At 48.4% G+C, this 20,763-nt stretch overlaps 2 protein-coding genes and 1 long non-coding RNA gene across 5 annotated transcripts in view; 1 reads left to right on the top strand and 2 right to left on the bottom strand.

The window, feature by feature from the left end:
* Positions 1-430: 430 nt before the first annotated feature.
* On the top strand, positions 431-18,746 carry LOC135972324 (uncharacterized). Its single transcript, XR_010588746.1, has 3 exons — positions 431-591; positions 11,144-11,283; positions 18,139-18,746. It is a non-coding gene; the product is annotated as an uncharacterized LOC135972324 (long non-coding RNA).
* On the bottom strand, positions 7,076-11,146 carry LOC135972323 (myb/SANT-like DNA-binding domain-containing protein 1). Its single transcript, XM_065549901.1, has 2 exons — positions 8,532-11,146; positions 7,076-7,626 (listed from the first exon to the last, which is right to left on the bottom strand). The coding sequence occupies exons 1-2, from the start codon at positions 9,106-9,108 to the stop codon at positions 7,361-7,363; spliced, it is 843 nt and encodes a 280-aa protein (XP_065405973.1). The 5' UTR covers positions 9,109-11,146; the 3' UTR covers positions 7,076-7,360.
* The window catches only part of B4GALT1 (beta-1,4-galactosyltransferase 1), an 80,814-nt gene continuing 75,413 nt past the window's right edge, over positions 15,363-20,763 (bottom strand). For 2 of the 3 annotated variants that reach the window (XM_005283519.4, XM_065549899.1), the window contains 2 exons: positions 19,715-19,819; positions 15,363-19,021 (listed from right to left, as the gene is read on the bottom strand). In XM_005283519.4, the coding sequence (XP_005283576.2) occupies positions 18,886-19,021; positions 19,715-19,819 (241 nt within the window). In that variant the 3' untranslated portion in view covers positions 15,363-18,885. Of the gene's footprint in view, positions 19,022-19,665; positions 19,820-20,763 lie in introns of all 3 variants that reach the window. The other variant, XM_042844763.2, reaches the window with a different exon arrangement.

Here is a 20,763-nt window from a genome sequence, read left to right as displayed (position 1 = left end):
AGTGTATTACACAATCCAAGCTCCTTTACAAACACAGATTAGTGACTCAGGTTGTATTGGTTGGTGCTTGTCTGTATTTTCTTTGATCTTGCATGAATATCTAAGAAACTCAGAGAAGAGTGGTCATGCAGATAGAGCAACACACAAGACAGATGGAGGGACAGGGTGACCAGGTGTCCGTTTTTTGACCGGAACACCTGGTCAAAAAGGGACCCTGGTGGCTCTGGTCAGTCGGTGCTGCTGCCCAGCTAAGGCAGGCTAGTCCCTACCTATTCTGACACTGTGCTGCGGCGCCCTGGAAATGGCCAGCAGGTCCAGCTCCTAGGCGGGGAGGGGGAGCCCCGGAGGCTCTGTGTGCTGCCCCGCCCCAAGCACTGGCTCTGCACTCCCATTGGCCGGGAACTGGCCAATGGGAGCCTGGGGGGTGGTGGTGCCTGCAGGCGAGAGCAGCTCGCAGAACTGCCTGTGTGCCTCCGCCTAGGAACTGGACCTGCTGGCCACTTCTGAGGTGCAGCGTGGTCCGCTGTGCCAGGTCAGGCAGGAAGTCTGCCTTAGCACCCTGGCTGCGCCACTGACCGGGAGCCACCGCAGGTAAGCCTGCACCCCAACCCCGCTCCCCAATCCTCTGCCCCAGCCCTGAGCCCCCCCCCCCAACCTGGAGTCCCCTCCTGCATCCCAAACCCCTCATCCCTGCTCCCATCCCAGAGCCCACACCCCTAGCCCAGAGTCCCCACACCCCAACCCCCTACCTCAGCCCAGAGCCCCCTCCCACACCCTGAACCCCTCATCCCTGGCCCCACCCCAGAGCCAGCACTCCCAGCCCAGAGCCCGCACCCTCAGCACCCTGCACTCCAACTCTCTGCCCCAGCCCAAAACCCCCTCCCACACCGTGAACCCCTCATCTCACCCCACCCCAGAGCCAGCACTCCCAGCCCAGAGCCCTCACCCTGTCCCACACCCCAACCCCATGTCCCACACCTCAACCCACAGCACACTCCTGCATTCCGAATCCCTCGGCCCCACTCCCCAGCCTGGATCCCCCTCCGGCACCCCAAACCCCTCATCCCTGGTCCCACCCCAGAGCCTGGACCCCTCATTTCTGGCCCCACCCCAGAGCCCTCCCCTCCTCCTGCACTCCAACCTCCTGCCCCAGCCCAGTGCAAGTGAGTGAGGGTGGGGGAGAGTGAGCCATCAAGGAATGGGGAATGTAGTGAGTGGGGGGGGGGCCTCAGGGAAGGGGCAGGGCTAGGATGTTCGGTTTTGTGCAATTAGAAAGTTGGCAACCCGTGACACCCACACTCTGAGATGTTGGAACAAACATGGGAGACACGCTGGACCAGTCACTTTTGAACAGGAAATTAGAAATGTACTTTGATCTGCCTGAAACATGCTTTCATTTACTCCTTGGCCAAAGATCCCCGTGACTCTGCCAAAAGGCTCATAGGCCTAGTTCTTGCTAGGTAAGATATATAGGCAGCTGGCATCAAAGCCTACTGTGTCCCTGCCAACTTCTGTGGTGGTAAATGTGATTAGTGAGACCTTGCTCCTACATTTCCATTTGTGGATTTGTTGGCGAATGCGCTGCAACTTTTGCAAACACTGACCATGTGCAACAGGGCAAACAAGGTTACTGCTGTTTGCTATGCCAAGCCTAGCGTGCTGCTATTGCATCATTCATTGTCTGAAGGTAGAACATGTCCCACCTGCATGGGCACGCCCCACTCTTCTCCCTGAACAAGCTGCCATGCAGAACTTATGAAAGCAAGATGAAAGATTCCCACACCACTTGTGTAACCAAGCTGCACACACAACGAATGCAGGTTTTGGAATCTCAGCCCTGACCAGCGTTGCCAGCCCCAGGGACATGCAATACAGCAGAGGTGAGACTGCCTCTTGTGACTGCTAGTGTGTAGTGCACGGGCCCACCCGGGGGCAAGGGCCCAGAGCCCTGTACTGAGAGCAGTGAGAGGCTGCAGGGAGCACCAGTGGCAACACATCTGGAGCCAGAAGCAGCAGCACCAGCACTACGGTTGGCTGCATTGGAGCAGTGGGAGCTTGCTGGGGAGGAGGGCAATCCCGACTGCAAGGGGTTTGCGATGGACCTGGAAGGCACTCAGATACTAAGGTGATGGGCACAGTGTAAGAACCTGAACAGACTGGGCCCAGGCAAAGCTCTTGTTTGGGTCAGTGGGAACAGATGATTGGCGGTAAGGATGAGGATATTGCATCACTGGGGGCGTGCGGTGAGGAGCCTCCAGGGATTGGCACCCCTCATCCCTATGGAAAGGCCAACCAAGATCTTAGGAGAGCTGTAAACACTGATGGATTAACAGGTCATAAAAAATGTCTGAATAGCCAGGAACCCAGCATGTGGACAGGAGCTAACTGGGATCTGCATTACCACTCCTGAGATCTGGAAAGAGTTCAGCCTTCTAGGTTAGGCATAGGAGAGAGGGAAAAGTTTTGTTCTTAACTGTGGGAGGGAAGAAGTGCTGGTAGCATCTCTGAATGTATGAAATAGTTGCTAAAGATCCCACAGTTGCAGTCCAGGGGGATAAACTGCAAAACAACGGCTAGTGCTGCACAGAGTGGCCCAGCAGTTTGACCAGAAGATTTCTCACAAAATGTATCCTCTTATGGACACTGAACAACCCTTTGGGGCAGGGCCGGCCTTAGGATTTATGGGGCCCTACGCAGTATTATTAAACTGGTGCCTCATGCCCGACAGCAACCGGGGGGAGGGACGAGGCAGCAAAGGATACCGAGCTGCCCGGCCCGCCCCACGGCTGCGGAGAGTCACAGTTCCCCGCAGAGACCCCCGTGCCCTCTCCCTCACGCAGAATGTGCGGCGCTGGTGTATTCGGCTCTGTGAATACGGCCCCTGCCTAATCAGACTGCAGCACGTGCTGGGTGTGCGGGAGCCGACTGGCTCTTACCTGCTGTCATGGGTGGTGGGTGAAGCTGCCGCTTGGGGAGTCCAGCTCTCCAGCCCACCTCTTCTGCCTGTGGCTCCACCCATACTCCACCCCTACTCTGCCCAGGCCCCACCCCCACTCTGTCCAGGCCCCGCCCTCTGCCCACTGTCTCCCTCCTCTCTTCCCTCCCCGCTCACCGCCTTCCAGCCAAATCCCTGAACCCCAATGAAGCAAATGACATTAGAAAGAAATTGCAGAAGACTGTTTTTTTCAAAAGAAAATGGGGCATGTTTTCCACTGCAGGCCAGAAGGTGAAGACGGGACATGCAGAAGGTACCTAATTAAAAGCAAGTATCAGGGGGTAGTTGTGTTAGTCTGTATCCACAAAAACAATGAGGAGTCCGGTGGCCCGTGTATCTGAAGAAGTGGGTTTTTCACCCACAAAAGCTTATGCCCAAATAAATCTGTTAGTCTTTAAGGTGCCACCGGACTCCTCATTGTTTTAATTAAAAGCACTAAATTTAGGAATAAAAAATGTCAGTCACAGGTATTTTGCTATACCCTGAAGTTTGTCAGAGATTTATTTGCAAAAACTTTGTAGTAACAGCAAGTCAGCTGTCCTGCTGACTATAAGAGGGGAGGAGGGACAGCTCAGTGGTTTGAGCATTGGCCTGCTTAAACCCAGAGTTGTGAGTTCTATCCTTGAGGGGGTGTCATAACTATAAAGGGAAGGGTAACAGCTGTCCTGTGTACAGTACTATAAAATCCCTCCTGGCCAGAGACTCCAAAATCCTTTTCCCTGTAAAGGGTTAAGAAGCTCAGGTAACCTGGCTGGCATCTGACCCAAAGGACCAATAAGGGGACAAGATACTTTCAAATCTTGGGGGGAGGGGAAGGCTTTTGTTTGTGTTCTTTGTTTGGGAGTTCGTTCGCTCTCGGGACTGAGAGGGACCAGACATCAATCCAGGTTCTCCACATCTTTCTAAACAAGTCTCTCCTATTTCAAACTTGTAAGTAAATAGCCAGGCAAGGCGTGTTAGTTTTCCTTTGTTTTCTCAACTTGTAAATGTACCTTTTACTAGAGTGTTTATCTTTGTTTGCTGTACTTTGAACCTAAGTCTAGAGGGGAGTCCTCTGAGCTCTTTAAGTTTGATTACCCTGTAAGGTTAATTTCCATACTGATTTTACAGAGATGATTTTTACCTTTTTCTTTAATTAAAAGCCTTCTTTTTAAGAACCTGATTGATTTTTCCCTTGTTTTAGATCCAAGGGGGTTGGATCTGTATTCACCAGGAGTTGGTGGGAGAAAGAAGGGGGGATGGTTAATTTCTCCTTGTTTTAAGATCCCAGGGGGGTTGGAACTGTATTCACCAAGAGTTGGTGGGAGAAAGAAGGGGGGATGGTTAATTTCTCCTTGTTTTAAGATCCCAGGGGTTTGGATCTGTATTCACCAGGGAATTGGTGAAAGGTTTCTCAAGGCTTCCCAGGGAAGGGAATCCATTTGGGAATGGTGGCAGCGGACCAGAACTAAGCTGGTAGTTAAGCTTAGAAGTTTTCATGCAGGCCCCCACATTTGTAACCTAAAGTTCAGAGTGGGGAAGCAGCCTTGAGAGGGGGCCATTTAGGGATCTGGGGCAAAAATCTGTCTGGGGATTGGTCCTGCTTTGAGGAGGGAGTTGGACTAGATGATCTCCTGAGGTCCCTTCCAACCCTGATATTCTATGATTATGGAATACATGATGCAGCTCTTCTCTGTTTTACATTTTCTTAATCAGTATTTCTAAGCTTCAGGATTTCAGAACTTCTGGTGGGTAGCTGAATAGGGGTTAGATAGCTGAATAGATATAGCTAGGAGGCTAAGGGTATGTCTACACTACGAGAGTAGTTCAATTTTACTTAAAGCGAATTTGTGGAACCGATATTACAAAGTCGAACGTCTGTATCCACACTAAGGACAGTAATTCGACTTTGTGAGTCCACACTAGCGGGGCAAGCATCGACATTGGAAGCGGTGCACTGTGGGCAGCTATCCCACAGTTCCCGCAGTCTCTGCTGCCCACTGGAATTCTGGGTCGAGCCCCCAATGCCTGCTGGGGCAAAAAATGTGTTGAGGGTGGTTCTGGGTAACTGTCGTCATTCAACCCTCACTCCCGCCCTCCCTCCGTGAAAGCGCCGGCGGGCAATCAGTTCGCGCACTTTTCTGGTGATTGACAGCGCGGACACCACAGCACTGCGAGCATGGAGCCCGCTGCGATCATCGCTGCAGTTATGGCCGTTGTCAACACCTCGCACCTTATCATCCACCTTTTTCAGAGGCAGATGCTGAGAAATCGGGCGAGGAGGCTACGGCAGCGCGGTGAGGACATTAAGTCTGAGAGGGGCACAGACCTCTCACAAAGCACGGGACCCCACGCCGTGGACATCATGGTGCCAATGGGTCATGTTGATGCTGTGGAACGGCAATTCTGGGCCCGGGAAACAAGCACGGACTGGTGGGACCGCATAGTGCTGCAGGTCTGGGATGAATCACAGTGGCTGAGAAACTTTCAGATGCGTAAGGGAACTTTCCTGGAACTTTGTGAGTTGCTGTCCCCTGCCCTGAAGCGCAAGGACACCCGGATGCGAGCAGCCCTGACTGTCCAGAAGCGAGTGGCCATAGCCCTCTGGAAGCTTGCAACGCCAGACTGCTACTGGTCAGTCGCAATGGAGTGGGCACATCTACCGTAGGGGTTGCTGTGATGCAAGTAGCCAATGCAATCGTTGAGCTACTGCTCTCAAAGGTAGTGACCCTGGGAAACGTGCAGGTGATCATAGATGGCTTCGCTGCGATGGGATTCCCAAACTGCGGTGGGGCTATAGATGGAACTCCCATCCCTATCCTGGGACCAGACCACCAGGCCAGCCAGTACATTAACCGAAAGGGCTACTTTTCAATGGTGCTGAAAGCACTGGTGGACCATAGGGGACGTTTTACCAACATCAACATCGGATGGCCGGGCAAGATTCATGACGCTCGCGTTTTCAGGAACTCTGGTCTGTTTAGACGGCTGCAGGAAGGTATTTACTTCCCGGACCACAAAATAACTGTTGGGGATGTGGAGATGCCTATAGTGATCCTCGGGGACCCAGCCTACCCGCTAATGCCCTGGCTCATAAAGCCCTATACAGGCGCCCTGGACAGTGAAAAAGAACTCTTCAACTACCGGCTGAGCAAGTGCAGAATGATGGTGGAGTGTGCTTTTGGACGTCTGAAGGGGAGATGGAGAAGCTTACTGACTCGCTCTGATCTCAGCGAAACCAATATCCCCATTGTTATTACAGCTTGCTGTGTGCTCCACAATCTCTGTGAGAGCAAGGGGGAGACGTATATGACTGGGTGGGAGGTTGAGGCAAATTGCCTGGCTGCTGATTATGCCCAGCCAGACAGCCGGGCGATTAGAAGAGCCCAGCGGGACGCGCTGTGCATCCGGGAAGCTTTGAAAGCTAGGTTCCAGAGTGAGCAGGGTAACCTGTGACTATTAAGTTTGTTTAAACAGAAGCTGAACCTGCCCCCGTTTCTTTACCCAGTTAATGTTGACTATCCTCTCCAATTACCAACCTCCTTCCCCCCTTCCAACACACCTTTAAAAATAAAATAAATGAAACTTTGTTCATTAACACTGTTTTCTTTATTAAGGATTTCGTGGTAAAGTGTTGAAACTGGGATGCAGACTGTGGAGGGGAGCGGGCGTAGTGATGGAAAGGACGCTTCTAAACTCGGGAATGACAGGCTCCTGCTCCTAGAGTGGTCCGCAGTGGTGGACTGATTGTTTCAACGGAGCCTGCCACCCCTCCTTTTCGGGACTCTGTGTGTGGGGGCTATGTGACTTTGTGGCGGGGGAGGGCGGTTACAGATCCCCTGGTGCGTAGCTCTGTCATCCAGGCTAAGATCTGTAACCGCCCTCCCCCGCCACAAACTCACATAGCCCCCCCCCCCCCAAGAACATGAAAACCACCTCCCAGACTGACCAGGGTGCCTAGTGACTGCAATGTGTGTGTGACCTTCTGCTGAACCTGCCCCCGTATCTGTACCCTGGTAAAGGTGACTGTCCTCTCCAATTACCAACCCCCTTCCCCCCTTCAAACACACTCTCCTCTAAAAGAACATGATGGAAACAGTAATTAACAGAAACGTATTTTTTATTAACAACTACACAGTTAGGGGATGAAACTGGGACGGGGGCTTGGGTGAGGCGGGAAGGAAAGGACTTATCAAATCTTTGGGAATGAGAGCCTTCTGCTACTTGAGCAGTCTGCAGGGGTGGAGTGACTGTTTTCACGGCCCCTGCCGCCCCTCCTTCTTGGGACTTTGGGTGAGGGGGGGATGGGAGTTTGTGGCGGGGGAGGACAGTTAGAGATAGAATGCAGCGGGGCTCTGTCCTCCTGCCTCCGGTCCTGCAGAACATCTACAAGGTGTCCCTTTGCTCCCTCATTAGTCCAAGTGGCGTTTGAGTCGCCTGCTGGTCTTCCTGCTGCCACTTGTCCTCCCGTTCGCTGTGTGATCGCTGGTATTGCGACATGTTCTCCCTCCACTGGGTCTGCTGTGCCGCCTTGGCTCGGGAGCAGCCCATAAGTTCTGAGAACATCTCGTCCCGTGTCCTTCTCTTTCGTCGCCTGATCTGCGCCACCCTCTGGGAGGGGAATGCCGGGGTAGCTCGGGAGACACTCGCAGCTGTGGGATGGGAAAAAGGGAGTGAATTCCTCACAAAGATACAGTTTTGCGAACAATGAATATAGTCTTTCTCTGTGAACAAGACCATACACAGTGCCTATCACATGCGCACTCAGTACAAGGTCGAATTTTCGGCCTTCCCATTGAGTGCCTGGGGTCTGGCTGTACAGATCACACAAGCGGGGCCGGACAATGGAATTCGGCTAGCAGGCGGACATGGTAAGCCGTAGACTTTTGGCTGCTTAAAGCTTAATTTATAGCAGTGCACTCCTTTCACGTTCCAAGCAATGCTCCTAGCGTTGGCCAGTTCCTGCTGCCGGCAATCTGGCCAGCATGAACTCTGTCCCTGTCCCACCCCTGTCGCGGCTGTCCCCGGGAAAGATCCCTGCATGCTGCCCCTGTCCCACCTCCACCACGTGGCTGTAAACAGCCGGTTACAGTTATGTAAAGGAACAGGCAATCAGTCCCAATACTAACATTCCCCTAATTCAAAGCAGGTCACCATGAGTGATATCACTCTGATGAGGATTTCGGAGACAGAGAAAGAGCGCATGCTGCGTGAATGCCAGCAAACACCAGAGCCATATGCCGCCATGCTTTGCGAGGCAATGATCCTGGAGTACTTGCTGCTAGCCTGGCGCGGAAAAGTTTCCTATCATGGAGGACGCAATAAGGCCGCTCTCCCCAGGAACCACATGCAAAAGCTTTCACAATACCTCCAGGAGAGCTTCGTGGAGATGTCCCAGGAGGATTTCTGCTCTATCCCCGGACATATTGACAGAATTTTCCAGTAGCTGCACTGGCAAGGACTAAAAACTAAAGTGCCTAGGGCAAACTAATCATGAAAAACCCATTGTTAAGATACCATTCCTATTCTGTTCAAAATAAATGTTTAAAACACTTACCTACTGATCCTTCCCCTGATTCATCGTCCGGGTTACGGCCTTGGGAGGGTTGGTAGGGGATCTCCGTGAGGGTGATGAAGAGATCCTGGCTGTCGAGGAAATCAGTGTTGAAAGTGCTGTCGACTGCCTCGTCCTCCTCATCTCCTTCCTCATCTTCCCCATCCGCGAACAGCTCCGAGGAAGCGGCCGTCGACAATACCCCATCATCAGAGTCCACAGACAGTGGTGGGGTAGTGGTGGCGGCCGCACCTAGAATGGAATGCAGTGCCTCGTAGAAACGGCATGTCTGGGGCTGGGATCCGGAGCGTCCGTTTGACCCTTTGGTCTTCTGGTACCCTTGTCTCAGCTCCTTGATTTTCACGCGGCACTGCGTTGCATCTCGGCTGTATCCTCTCTCCGTCATGGCTTTTGAGATCTTCTCGTAGATCTTCGCATTCCGTTTTTTTGATCGCAGCTCCGAAAGCACTGACTCATCGCCCCACACAGCGATCAGATCCAAGACTTCCCGATCAGTCCATGCTGGGGCCCTCTTTCTATTCTGCGATTGCATGGTCACCTCTGCTGGAGAGCTCTGCATCGTTGCCAGTGCAGCTGCTCGCCACGATGTCCAAACAGGAAATGAGATTCAAACTGGCCAGACAGGAAAAGGAATTCAAATTTTCCCGGGGCTTTTCCTGTGTGGCTGGTGGCTGGTCAGAGCATCCGAGCTCGGAGTGCTGTCCAGAGCGTCAACAGAGTGGTGCACTGTGGGATAGCTCCCGGAGCTATTAGCGTCGAATTCCATCCACACCTACCCTAATTCGACATGGCCATGTTGAATTTAGTGCTACTCCCCTCGTCGGGGAGGAGTACAGAAATCGATTTAAAGAGACCTCTATGTCGAAATAAATAGCTTCGTTGTGTGGACGGGTGCAGGGTTAATTCGAGTTAACGCTGCTAAATTTGACATAACCTCCTAGTGTAAACCAGGCCTAAGTCTGTGTAGGGGAGGTATCAGTATCTCTAAGTCATAGCTGCAGGGTTATTGGGTACCAAGGCTAAATGGGATCACATGGCACACAGGCCTTTTGCAGGCCCCTGCCCAAAGAGCGGTCTGGACATGAATCCTGGGTTCACGCACCAGGAGCTGCACACTCGCTGCATCACCTCACACCTGAAACGCTCATGTCTGCACAAGCCCTGCCCTACACGGGAGCCATCTAACCAATCCCTCAGCTACCTACATTGCTCTCTCCAGACCAAAGGCCCCCACAAGCCAAGGACGGCCACATACTGACCCTCCACAGGCAGGCCGCATCCCCAGTGCCCACCACTCAATGTAGTCAAGACACCATCAGATTTTCCACATGAATATTACCTTCAACTGCCCCCCCCCCATACCCCATTATTGGCTGCAAAGGCCAACTGAGTGTCTCAGTACATACAGGAACTCCCTTTGTGTAATCACAGCAGCCACCACTCATTGTCCTTGCACTCCAACAACACTGGGCCCAGGTCCCAGCACACCCTCTTCTCCATACACAGCTCAGCCGCCTCCACCAAGTACCTGAGAATAGCCAAAGGTAAGAATGTGCCCGCAGCATGAGCGTGGGGACGCAGGCAGAGCCGAGGCTGGCAGGCTGCTTTTCCACATGCACACACAAAGCAGGCGTGGTTGTGTGCACATGCATGTATGCATGTGTGTGTGTGCACGCACACGTGTGTGTGTATGCATGAATGTTAATGTATTTTTAAAACTCAAACTGTGATGGTACCTCCCATAAGGCTTTATGGAAATATGCTTAGAATGTGTTTTATGCTACATATGCCATGTAACATATCTCCGTAAAGGTTGTGATCTACTAAATGTATTAATCCTATTTGCATGCATCTATCATTTTTGCATTCGAAGTTATGAATGTTATGAATGTTGGCTGGGTACTGGCTTGATTTCTAAATAACCTTAGTAGAGCATTTGGTCAGTTCCTGGAGAAAGGAATGTTGAAATTAAGTACCTAATCAAGAAACACTTAAAGGACAATGGATCTTGGAATGCTCCTATCCACATAAGAAGTCTACTTGAGTATGTTCAAGGTGGCATGTAAACAATGGATGCTACCTGTAAAAACTGTGAGTCATGCATGGACATGTGACTTCACAGAGTATCAGGGTTGGAAGGGACCTTAGGAGGTCATCTAGTCCAACCCCCTGCTCAAAGAAGGACTAATCTGCAAATCCCTAAATGGCCCCCACAAGCCTTGAACTCCCCACCCTGGGCTTAGCAGGCCAATGCTCAAACCACTGAGCTATCCCACTTGTCCAGGTAACTCCAAACCTCCATCTTGGAGCTGGACTTTGCATAGGAGTGAGGCGGGGGTCTCCACCCACAAGAGAAAGTCTACTTAAACCCTTATAATAATATATGGAGATATACCTATCTCATAGAACTGGAAGGGACCCTGAGAGGTCATTGAGTAGAGTCAAGCCCCCTGCCTTCACTAGCAGGACCAAATACTGATTTTTGCCCCAGATCCCTAAGTGGCCCCCTCAAGGACTGAACTCACAAGCCTGAATTTAGCAGGCCAGTGCTCAAACCACTGAGCTATCTCTCTACCCCTCCATTTTGTTTTCAGATGGCTAAAGAGAGCATCTCTACCCCCCCATGATACTTGGAAGAAACTGGAACAAAGGGCAGTGACTGCAAGGGGTGTGAGTGATTGCTGGACCCAGGCTAAAAGGAGATTAGTCTGTAAAAGGGAGCATTCTGGAACTGGTGAGGATCTTATCTGTATTCAGTTTGACATAGATTTGCGCATTTTATTTTATTTGGTGATTTACTTTGTTCTGTCTAAAGCGACAGAGTCCTGTGGCACCTTATAGACTAACAGAAGTATTGGAGCATAAGCTTTTGTGGGTGAATACCCACTTCGTCAGACACATGACACATTGTTCTGTCTGTTACTACTTTGAACCACTTAAATCCTACTTTCTGTATTTAATAAAATCACTTTTTACTTATTAACCCAGAGTATGTATTAATACCTGGGGGAGCAAACAACTGTGCATCTCTCTCTATCAGTGTTATAGAAGACGAATATTTTATGAGTTTACCCTACATAAGCTTTATACAGTGTAAAACGGATTTATTTGGGTTTAGACCCCATTGGGAGTTGGGCATCCAGCAGAGGGCAACAAAAATGATTAGGGGGCTGGAGCAGAAGACTTATGAGGAGAGGCTGAGGGAACTGGGATTGTTTAGTCTGCAGAAGAGAAGAATGAGGGGGGATTTGATAGCTGCTTTCAACTACCTGAAAGGGGGTTCCAAAGAGGATGGATCTAGGCTGTTCTCAGTGGTACCAGATGACAGAACAAGGAGTAATGGTCTCAAGTTGCAGTGGGGGAGGTTTAGACTGTATATTAGGAAAAACTTTTTCACTAGGAGGGTGGTGAAGCACTGGAATGGGTGGTGGAATCTCCTTCCTTAGAGGTTTTTACGGTCAGGCTTGACAAAGCCCTGGCTGGGATGATTTAGTTGGGAATTTAGTGTAGACGCCATGGTATCTCCTCCTCCCCCATTTGTTAACTCAATAGCTTTGTTTACCTAAATGGACCTTTATTGTCTTTGCCTGGTGTCAGGGTTCCCTCCCCACTCTGAACTCTAGGGTACAGATGTGGGGACCCGCATGAAAGACCCCCCTAAGCTTATCTCTAGCAGCTTAAGTTAAAAACTCCCCCAAGGCACAAATTCTTCCTTGTCCTTGGAACGGTATCGCTGCCACCACCAAGTGAGTTAGACAAAGATTCGAGGAAAAGGACCACTTGGAGTTCCTGTTCCCCCAGAATTCCCCCAAACCTCTTCACCCCCTTTCCTGGGGAGGCTTGAGAATAATATACCAACCAAATAGGTTAACAAAGTGGGCACAGACCAGCCCTTGGGTTTTTAGGACACTAAAAACCAATCAGGTTCTTAAAAGCAGAACTTTATTACTGTTTATATCCTGTTACTTACAATTTGTAATCTTAGATGTTTAGTTCAGATATGGCTTTAGGAGATGTATTTTCCCTGCCCTGGTTCCTCGCTGACCTGGAGAGAGCACACACAGAGAGCCCAAACAAAACTTTCCCTCCCCTCCGATTTGAAAGTATCTTCTTTCCTTATTGGTCCTTTTGGTCAGGTGCCAACCAGGTTATTTGAGCTTCTTAACCCTTTACAGGTAAAGGAGGGATTTTATGCTACCCTTAGCTGTATGTTTGACACCTGGTGACTAGACTGGTTAGAGAAGCAAACGTTACTTTGTCTAGGGCAGACCTGTTGACCAACTCCCTGACACGCCTGTCTTAAACACATTTTAGTCATCATTCCAGCATATGTCCATAACTCTTAACATGCACCACGTATGTATATCACGCAAGAATATTGAAGATCAGTGAGTCATTAGTTTTTCCAGTTACATACTACATGACACCTTTTAAATACAGATTATAGCCCTAGTGAGTTGGGGTACCCTGAATTGGTCAGGCCAGCTGAAACTTACTACCTGATACCAGTGAGCCCTTTGGCACTGACATGCTTTTAAGGTCTCACACTCAAACCTGGAAAACTAACTGTCCCTCTCCTCCCAGACATTTTAGGGAAATGCAAGGAAAAACATCAAGCCATGCCTGTGTCATGTTCCATTAAACAACAATACAGAATGGGGGGAGGTAGAGGACCATTTTTGATTCTTGCTGAGGACAGGTAAAGCCTGCTGGTGTTTTCTGTGCGGGAAGCACTGGTGATATAACCATTAGCCTCACCTGGAATGCGAAGACCCATTGTAAATGACTGGAATTGGTGAACTAGAGCGTAAGAGAACAGGCACAAAAAGGCAAAGTTAGAACATCACAACAGAGGCAATATGGGGGGGGTCCTTCCAGATTTCTATCAGTGTTTGCTGGCCCCTCTCGGTCACATGGTGCAGCTGGGCCCATGGGCTGCTGCCGGTAGAGGCAGGAGCAATAGCTTGGAGCTGCAGGGGGGGGTGCTGCTTTTCGGGAGGGGAAGCTGAGGGTAAGGATCTGACGTGTGTGTGTGTGTGTGTGTGTCTCTCTCTCGAGCTGTTCTGGGGCTGGCCGAGCCTTTAAATTGTGCTCCTCCTCTCCCCCCCTTTGCAGGTCTTCTCTGATCACAACATGCACTTCACTGAACAGTTTAGTTTAATTATTTACAGTGCTTCACAGTGTTCTAGTCATCCATCTGTCCATAGAATCTTTTGTAAAGGTAGCGACATCTTCCTTATCGGAGACTGTAGAGGTGCCAGCTGCCTCCTGGGTGGAGGTCATTCTGTGGTGCCCTGCTCCAGTTTCTCTCCTCTTCCGGGTCCCTTAACTCTCAGTCCGCAATAATTACAGCTTTCCCCTCCTGGGCTCCCATGGATTGAGTATTTGCACACTGGCCCTCCAGGCCCCAACCCAGTTCAGACACACTCTCCCTTTACTTAGGGACACCCTAGAGCTAGGACCCAGTTCAAAATCTCTCAGGCTTTATCTGGCTGGAGCTCTGCCGCCTTCAGCCCTCTGGTCCACAGCCCTTGCAGGCCGAACCCCTTCTCTCAGGGCAGGTCTGCAGGATTAATGCTGCATCGGCAAAGCGCTTTGATGAAGACACTCAGAGCTGATGGGGGAGCTCCACAAGAGGCTTAGCTACTGCCTCTCGCGGAGGTGAAGTAACTATATCCCACAGTATTCTTGCCGGCAAGTTAAAGAAGTATGGGCTGGATGAATGGACTATAAGGTGGAGAGAAAGCTGGTTAGATCGTCGGGCTCAACGGGTAGTGATAAATGGCTCCATGTCTAGTTGGCAGCTGGTATCAAGCGGAGTGCCCCAAGGGTCGGTCCTGGGGCTGGTTTTGTTCAATATCTTCATTAATGATCTGGAGGATGGCGTGGACTGCACTCTCAGCAAGTTTGCAGATGACACTAAACTGGGAGGCGTGGTAGATACTCTGGAGGGTAGGGATTGGATACAGAGGGACCTAGACAAATTAGAGGGTTAGGCCAAAAGAAACCTGATGAGGTTCAACAAGGACAAGTGCAGAGTCCTGCACTTAGGACGGAAGAGTCCCATTCACTCTCACAGACTAGGGACCGAATGGCTAGGAAGCAGTTCTGCAGAAAAGGACCTAGAGCTTACAGTGGATGAGAAGCTGGATATGAGTCAACAGTGTGCCCTTGTTGCTAAGAAGGCTAACAGCATTTTCTGCTGTATATGTAGGGGCATTGCCAGCAGATCGAGGGACATGATCATTCCCCTCTATTTGACATTGGTGAGGCCTCATCTGGAGTACTGTGTCCAGTTTTGGGCCCCACACTACAAGAAGGATGTGGAAAAATTGGAAAGAGTCCAGCGGAGGGCAACAAAAATGATTAGGGGGCTAGAGCACATGACTTATGAGGAGAGGCTGAGGGAACTGGGATTGTTTAGTCTGCAGAAGAGAAGAATGAGGGGGGATTTGATAGCTGCTTTTAACTACCTGAAAGGGGGTTCCAGAGAGGATGGATCTAGACTGTTCTCCATGGTACCAGATGACAGAACAAGGAGTAATGGTCTCAAGTTGCAGTTGGGGAGGTTTAGGTTGGATATTAGGAAAAACTTTTTCATTGGGAGGGTGGTGAAGCACTGGAATGGGTTCCCTAGGGAGGTGGTGGAATCTCCTTCCTTAGAGGTTTTTAAGGTCAGGCTTGACAAAGCCCTGGCTGGGATGATTTAGTTGGGGATTGGTCCTGCTTTGAGCAGGGGGTTGGACTAGATGACCTCCTGAGGTCCCTTCCAACCCTGATATTCTATGATTTTCTAAGTAATATCACCACCTGTAAAGACTGAAAATACTTTATTTGACATGAAATCAACATAGGGACCTCAGCTTTTACATGTGGAAATAATACGAGTGATAAAAGTGCAAAGTAAAACCATCTATGGAAAACATGTGGAAAACCTATACTGTCCAGCAAATGAGCAAAGGACACATGATAAAAGGCCACACACCAGAATGCGTAGTATTCTAAAAAACAATTGTTATGAATAAATTAGGTATCTGCATTTGTTTTACATCCGGTTATGTGTTTTCGATTTTGCCCATTTTACACATGATAATTTCAGTGAATTTCAACACCTGAATAGGAACCACCACAAACTAAGATTCAGTCAAAATTCACTTCTGAGTTACATACTTGTTCACAGCTACAGTCCCTGAAAATCCCAGAGAGAAGAATGACAGGACTTCATGGGCTGGTTAAGTTGAGAAGAAATTTCAGTTTGACAGATGTGCTTTGCATGAGAACTCAGCCTGTTGAAATCCTGGCCCAGCACCACAGGGTTACACATATTATTAAGAAGGGGGAGAGGGGGGGAGATTTTGTCTTTTAAAAACTTTTCTTAAATAGTTTATGGTTTCAAATATAAGTAAAAGAAAAGTAAAACATCAGCCCATGGGAACTCTTAAGTGTCTGATATGATACACGCTGTTCTGTTGGTTCAAGGTTTCCTTCCCCCTTCGCTTTTAAGGCACATTTGTAGAAATCTTTAATGCTAACAGCCAGAAAGTTACCACTTACATGAATTCCATTCTTTGAGATTTAAAATACGAAAGCTTTCTGTAGAAATTTTTCTGATCTTCATATATTAGTAAGGCAAAACAATCAAGTGCAATAAACTGTCTTTGCATAGGTTGGGCAGCTAGAGGATTAAACAAATCTCTGAAGATTCCGATGTTTCAGCTGACAGGAGAAGGGGGCAGATTAGAGAGGGGGGGCCCCCACAAGGATTCTGGGATTTTCCAAAGAGCCTCGGTTGAGTTTGGGTCCCACATTCCCCTGGCATTCGGGGGGAGCTGGGGGCCACACTCCTTAGACAATCCCAGGCCACATTTGGCTACTAATCAGTGCTGCTGCATGTGCATGGGTTTTGCAGAGAGAAAATTAACCCAGATTCTGGAAGGGATCTAAGCCACGTGCTATTGCATCTCTGCCAACACATCAGTAACTTTGTAATGCAATTCCTAGCGTGAGGACAATTGCTCCCAAGGGCTCTTAGGTGAGGACCCTGCAATGGGCTCCACACGGGCACATAAGGTCTTAGCTCCAAACAATGCTGCCAAGAACTGGTTCTCTCTCAGACTGATCAGAAGCCAGAGTTGTACTGGTTTAACTAAAGGTGTGATTGTTGTATACAGATTTGGTGCACCTGTGTGTGTGGACACGCTCACAAGGGTTTGTAAAAAGCCACAGAAAGTCCTGTGGCACCTTTAAGACTAACATGTATTGGATGCATGCATCCGACGAAGTGGGCATTCACCCACGAAAGCTTATGCTCCAATACATCTGTTAGTCTTAAAGGTGCCACAGGACTCTCTGTTGCTTTTTGCAGATCCAGACTAACATGGCTACCCCTCTGATACTCGTCACATGGGTTTGGCTTGTGTTGGTAGAACCAGTTCCAAACAGGTAAGAGAGTGTCCACACTGGCTTCACTTTAACTTGTGTCGGTAGACAAGCCCTTACAAATCAGATTGAAGGGCAAGCACCTCCCCAGGCACCACATGGGCTTACTGGGGCTTCTGTCCATGCCTTCAGCCAGAGCCAGTGGCCAAAATAAAATAGCCCTCCCCCCGCCCCCAATCTTTAGATCAGCCCCTTCCTTCCTTGCGTAAAACAAATGGGACTTAGGCTCCATTTCTACTCTCCAAGGGGTAAACACACCTAGATGCAGAAGTAACCCCACAGGCCTGATCCAGAGCTCCTGCTAAGCCTCCCACTGACTACTGAGAGTTTTGGATCGGCCCCAATTAACATAAGCCATTTTAGATTGAGCTGGTTGAAAGGTGGCAAAAAATTCACAAAAACTGCTGAGATGTCGGTGCTTTGAGGTGAAATTCTGACCTGCTCTAAATGCCATAATGCTGAAGGGGTTTTCATAATGTCATAACACAGAAAGGCAAGGTGTATAGGCTGGCACTGCCTCCTTTCTGCAGTTTAAAAATGCCAGGAACAAGAAAGCGTACACTCCTCAGTGGCTGCAGAAGTTACAAACGAGTATGGACCTGGTACACTTTCTCACATCTTAGCAGACACACTTTTAGTGTGGGCTTCAGATCAGCAAAGTAAGCCTGATCTTTACTGTCCTGTTTGTACTGAAGCATTAAAGAGTGCAAAAGAGTTCATGGACAAATCTGTAGCGCAAACTTAATACATGGCTCATACATCATGAAGCACATAAGAACCTGTCATTGTGGGGACAGGCTATTTTTAAGCCTCATTTAACAATGATGCTGCATCCTAGTTTAATTAAGGTATTAACATACAAATGTCTTTTAAAAACCAAATTTCCCTCATGTCATCTTAAAATATCACAAAACAAAAGGAACCGTGAATTCAAGTTTTATGTACAACATTCAGAAAAATGCATTTTGTTTTTGTGAAATGTATATGGTATTTAAATAGTGTGATAAGCTCTTACGAAAGTAAACGAATTTCAGTAAATTTTAATTTAAAAAGACTATAGTTTCAGCCCATAATTACAACCAAATTGCCTTTCTTAAAAAATAGAATGCATCTTACACTGCTCTATCTAACAAGAGATCTTTCCGTGCAGGTCACCTGGAGACAGTACTTCTTGCACCGATCATAATGTTTATACCATCCTGTGCAGTTCCCACCAAGCCTAAATGTCCTGTCTATATAGCGCTCACTGGAGGATTGGGACCCAAGTTATTAAAATACCCTCTGAGATAATAAAATCTGTTGCTATTACAGATTTTGTAAGATCAATTTTTCCAAAACTTGCTCTGCATAAAATTAAAGAAAAAAATGTTTGGTTTGGTTGATGTTAGATGAGAATAAATGATACTGCCTCCATTAAAAAAAATCTAATGCAAAGTGTAAACTTGTATAATTTTAGCAGCATTTTCCAGTCCTTCATAAAGTAACAACAGCAAAGAATTTAAAGCAGTGTTCTCGTCTATCTAATTTAACATACGGAAGAAATAATATGGGTAGTAACTGCTGATTCATCATTTGTTTGTGAACAATAACATTTGAATAAAATATTTCTGTGGGGAGCACTGCAGATACATAATGTCCAGCATTTTCTGGCAATGTAAATATTTACAACTCTTATTTACAGTTTCTAAACTTACAAAAATACTGTAGAGCTAGAAAGTTGTGTAAAGTCAAGTTTGGGATTAAAAAGTCTCCCTTGTCCAGGAGACTGGGAAAAACTTTGCATAGCTGAATGAGGCTTTCTTGTTCATTCTGACTGTAGTAAAAACAGTACATATAAAAATCCTATGGATCAGATATCCCTGGTAGCTTCTAAGTCTTCACTTCTGCCTCTCCAACACTACTTATTTGGTGAGCCAACATCCACTGTGATTTTTGTATACAGCGGGTATTTCTCAGTTTTCACTACCTTGTATGACAGCGTATTTAAGCCATCAGAATTCATTGTCTCTCTTGTGTGAGCAATTCTGTCAAACCTGTGAAAATAAAATGATGCAATATTGTAATATTAGCATTGTAATGACCTGGAACTGCAAGCAGCGCACCGCACCGCACCCCCCGCAGCACAGCTATATAGCTCAATGGCCACAAGAAAGGATTAAAACAGAGGTGGCCAAACTGTAGCTTGCGAGCCACATGCAGCTCTTTTATATAGTCCCCTATGCCCCCCCCCCATTCTCCGCCTACCAGATGGGGGGGAGGGAAAGCTTGGGGCTTCTGCCCTGTGGTGGTGGGGCTAGGGGCTTCTACCCAGTGGGGAGAGGGGTCTCAGGGCTTCAGCCCAACTGGGCATGCCTACCATGGTGCAGGGCTGAAGCCCTGAGCCCTGGCAGGACCTTTCTGCGGGACTGAAGCCCAAGACCCCCTCCTTCCCACAGGGCTGAAGCCCCGAGCTGGCAGGTGCCCTCGAATTTCTGAAGATTGTCATATGTGGCTCGGAGGCCAATCCGGATTGAAATAATCAAAGGGTTCAAAGTTAATCCTGCATCTGGGTATCCCAGCATGTTCCTTCAGGTTAGGTGCAATAATTGTGTGAACCCTCGGCCCACTCAGTAAAGTAACTTGTGTGATCAGATCTCCACATAGTAAGGGGAAAGCGGGATAATCTGGAACTATCCACCTTGAGAGCATCTCTAACTTGTCAAGAAGGTGAAGCGAGATGGACACACCTCTGTGGGTTGGGTTCATTTTTATGGTCTCTTGAATGGCGAATCATTCGGCACTTCCCAATTACAGCATCTGGGCGAGATATTCTCATACCTTTAAAAACCAGCCTGCGAAAGTAAACATATCAAGAGGCTATTATTATTCCTAATAAGTACTTGAGTACCCAGTTAAAGCCACTTCTACCCAAAACTTTTTTTTTTTTTGGCCCAAAAATGCAGATTCAGGGCAACCAAAACATTTCACAAATTTGTGCCAATTTTGGCGAATTGTTTCAGTCAGAGAAAAAGAAAAACAGTTCTGGAAATGTCAAAATGAATGACCTAAGTGGTCACTGGGTGAAAGAGAGACCCTAAAGCCCCAGTGTCCTAGAGCCCGGGCTCCAGCCTGAGCCCGGAAGTCTACGCAGCAATGAAACAGCCCCGCAGCCTGAGTTGGCTGACACGGGCGAGCCGTGCGTGTCTACTTGCTGTGTAGATGTTCCCTCGGAGTACCTTTCCCAGATCTGAAGAAGAGCTCTGTGTAAGCTTGAAGGTTTGTCATTTTCCCCAACAGAAGCTGATCCAATAAAAGCTATTACCTCACTCTCCTTGTTTCAAATTAAACATTTTGTTTGACTCAACACAAGTTTTTCTGACTTTTTTGATTCACTTAAAATTCCAAAAAAATGCTGGTTTTGAGTTAACCCAAAACAATCCCCCCCCCTTCCCCCCAGTTATTTGGAATTGCCAGTGAACTGAAAAAATCCATTATTTGCACAGCTCTGCTGATTCAATGATAAAGCGTCCTGAGCTAAAGCAATGGCCCAGGTCATTTCCAAATCTGCCATTTGCAATCCCGCTGAGAAGGCAATGCAGTGAGAAAGCAGCAAGGTTTGAAGCAAGCTGCAGTTCTGCCTGCTAGATACATACAGAAGACGAATTTGCAGTATGGGGTTAATGACACCGTCTCTCTCCTTGCAGTAGAAAGTTAAATTGCGCTCTCTCTGTGTGCATGTGTAGAGTATTAAGTGCCATTTAGCAGGGTCGGCAGCCACACAATCTTTTAGTTTGGG

This window comes from Chrysemys picta, chromosome 6, assembly GCF_011386835.1.
Source record: "Chrysemys picta bellii isolate R12L10 chromosome 6, ASM1138683v2, whole genome shotgun sequence".
In the NCBI taxonomy this organism is placed as follows: Eukaryota; Metazoa; Chordata; order Testudines; family Emydidae; genus Chrysemys; species Chrysemys picta.
The sequence above is the reverse complement of the archived record's forward strand: the minus strand, read 5'-3'. Positions and strand labels throughout refer to the sequence as shown.

Coding starts and splice junctions, on each gene's coding strand:
- LOC135972323 (XM_065549901.1), bottom strand. CDS start 9,108: ATGCAGAGCTCTCCAGCAGAGGTGACCATGCAATCGCAGAATAGAAAG. Junction 7,627..8,531: donor ATCAGGGGAAGGATCAGTAG/GTAAGTGTTTTA, acceptor CCCATCCCACAG/CTGCGAGTGTCTCCCGAGCT.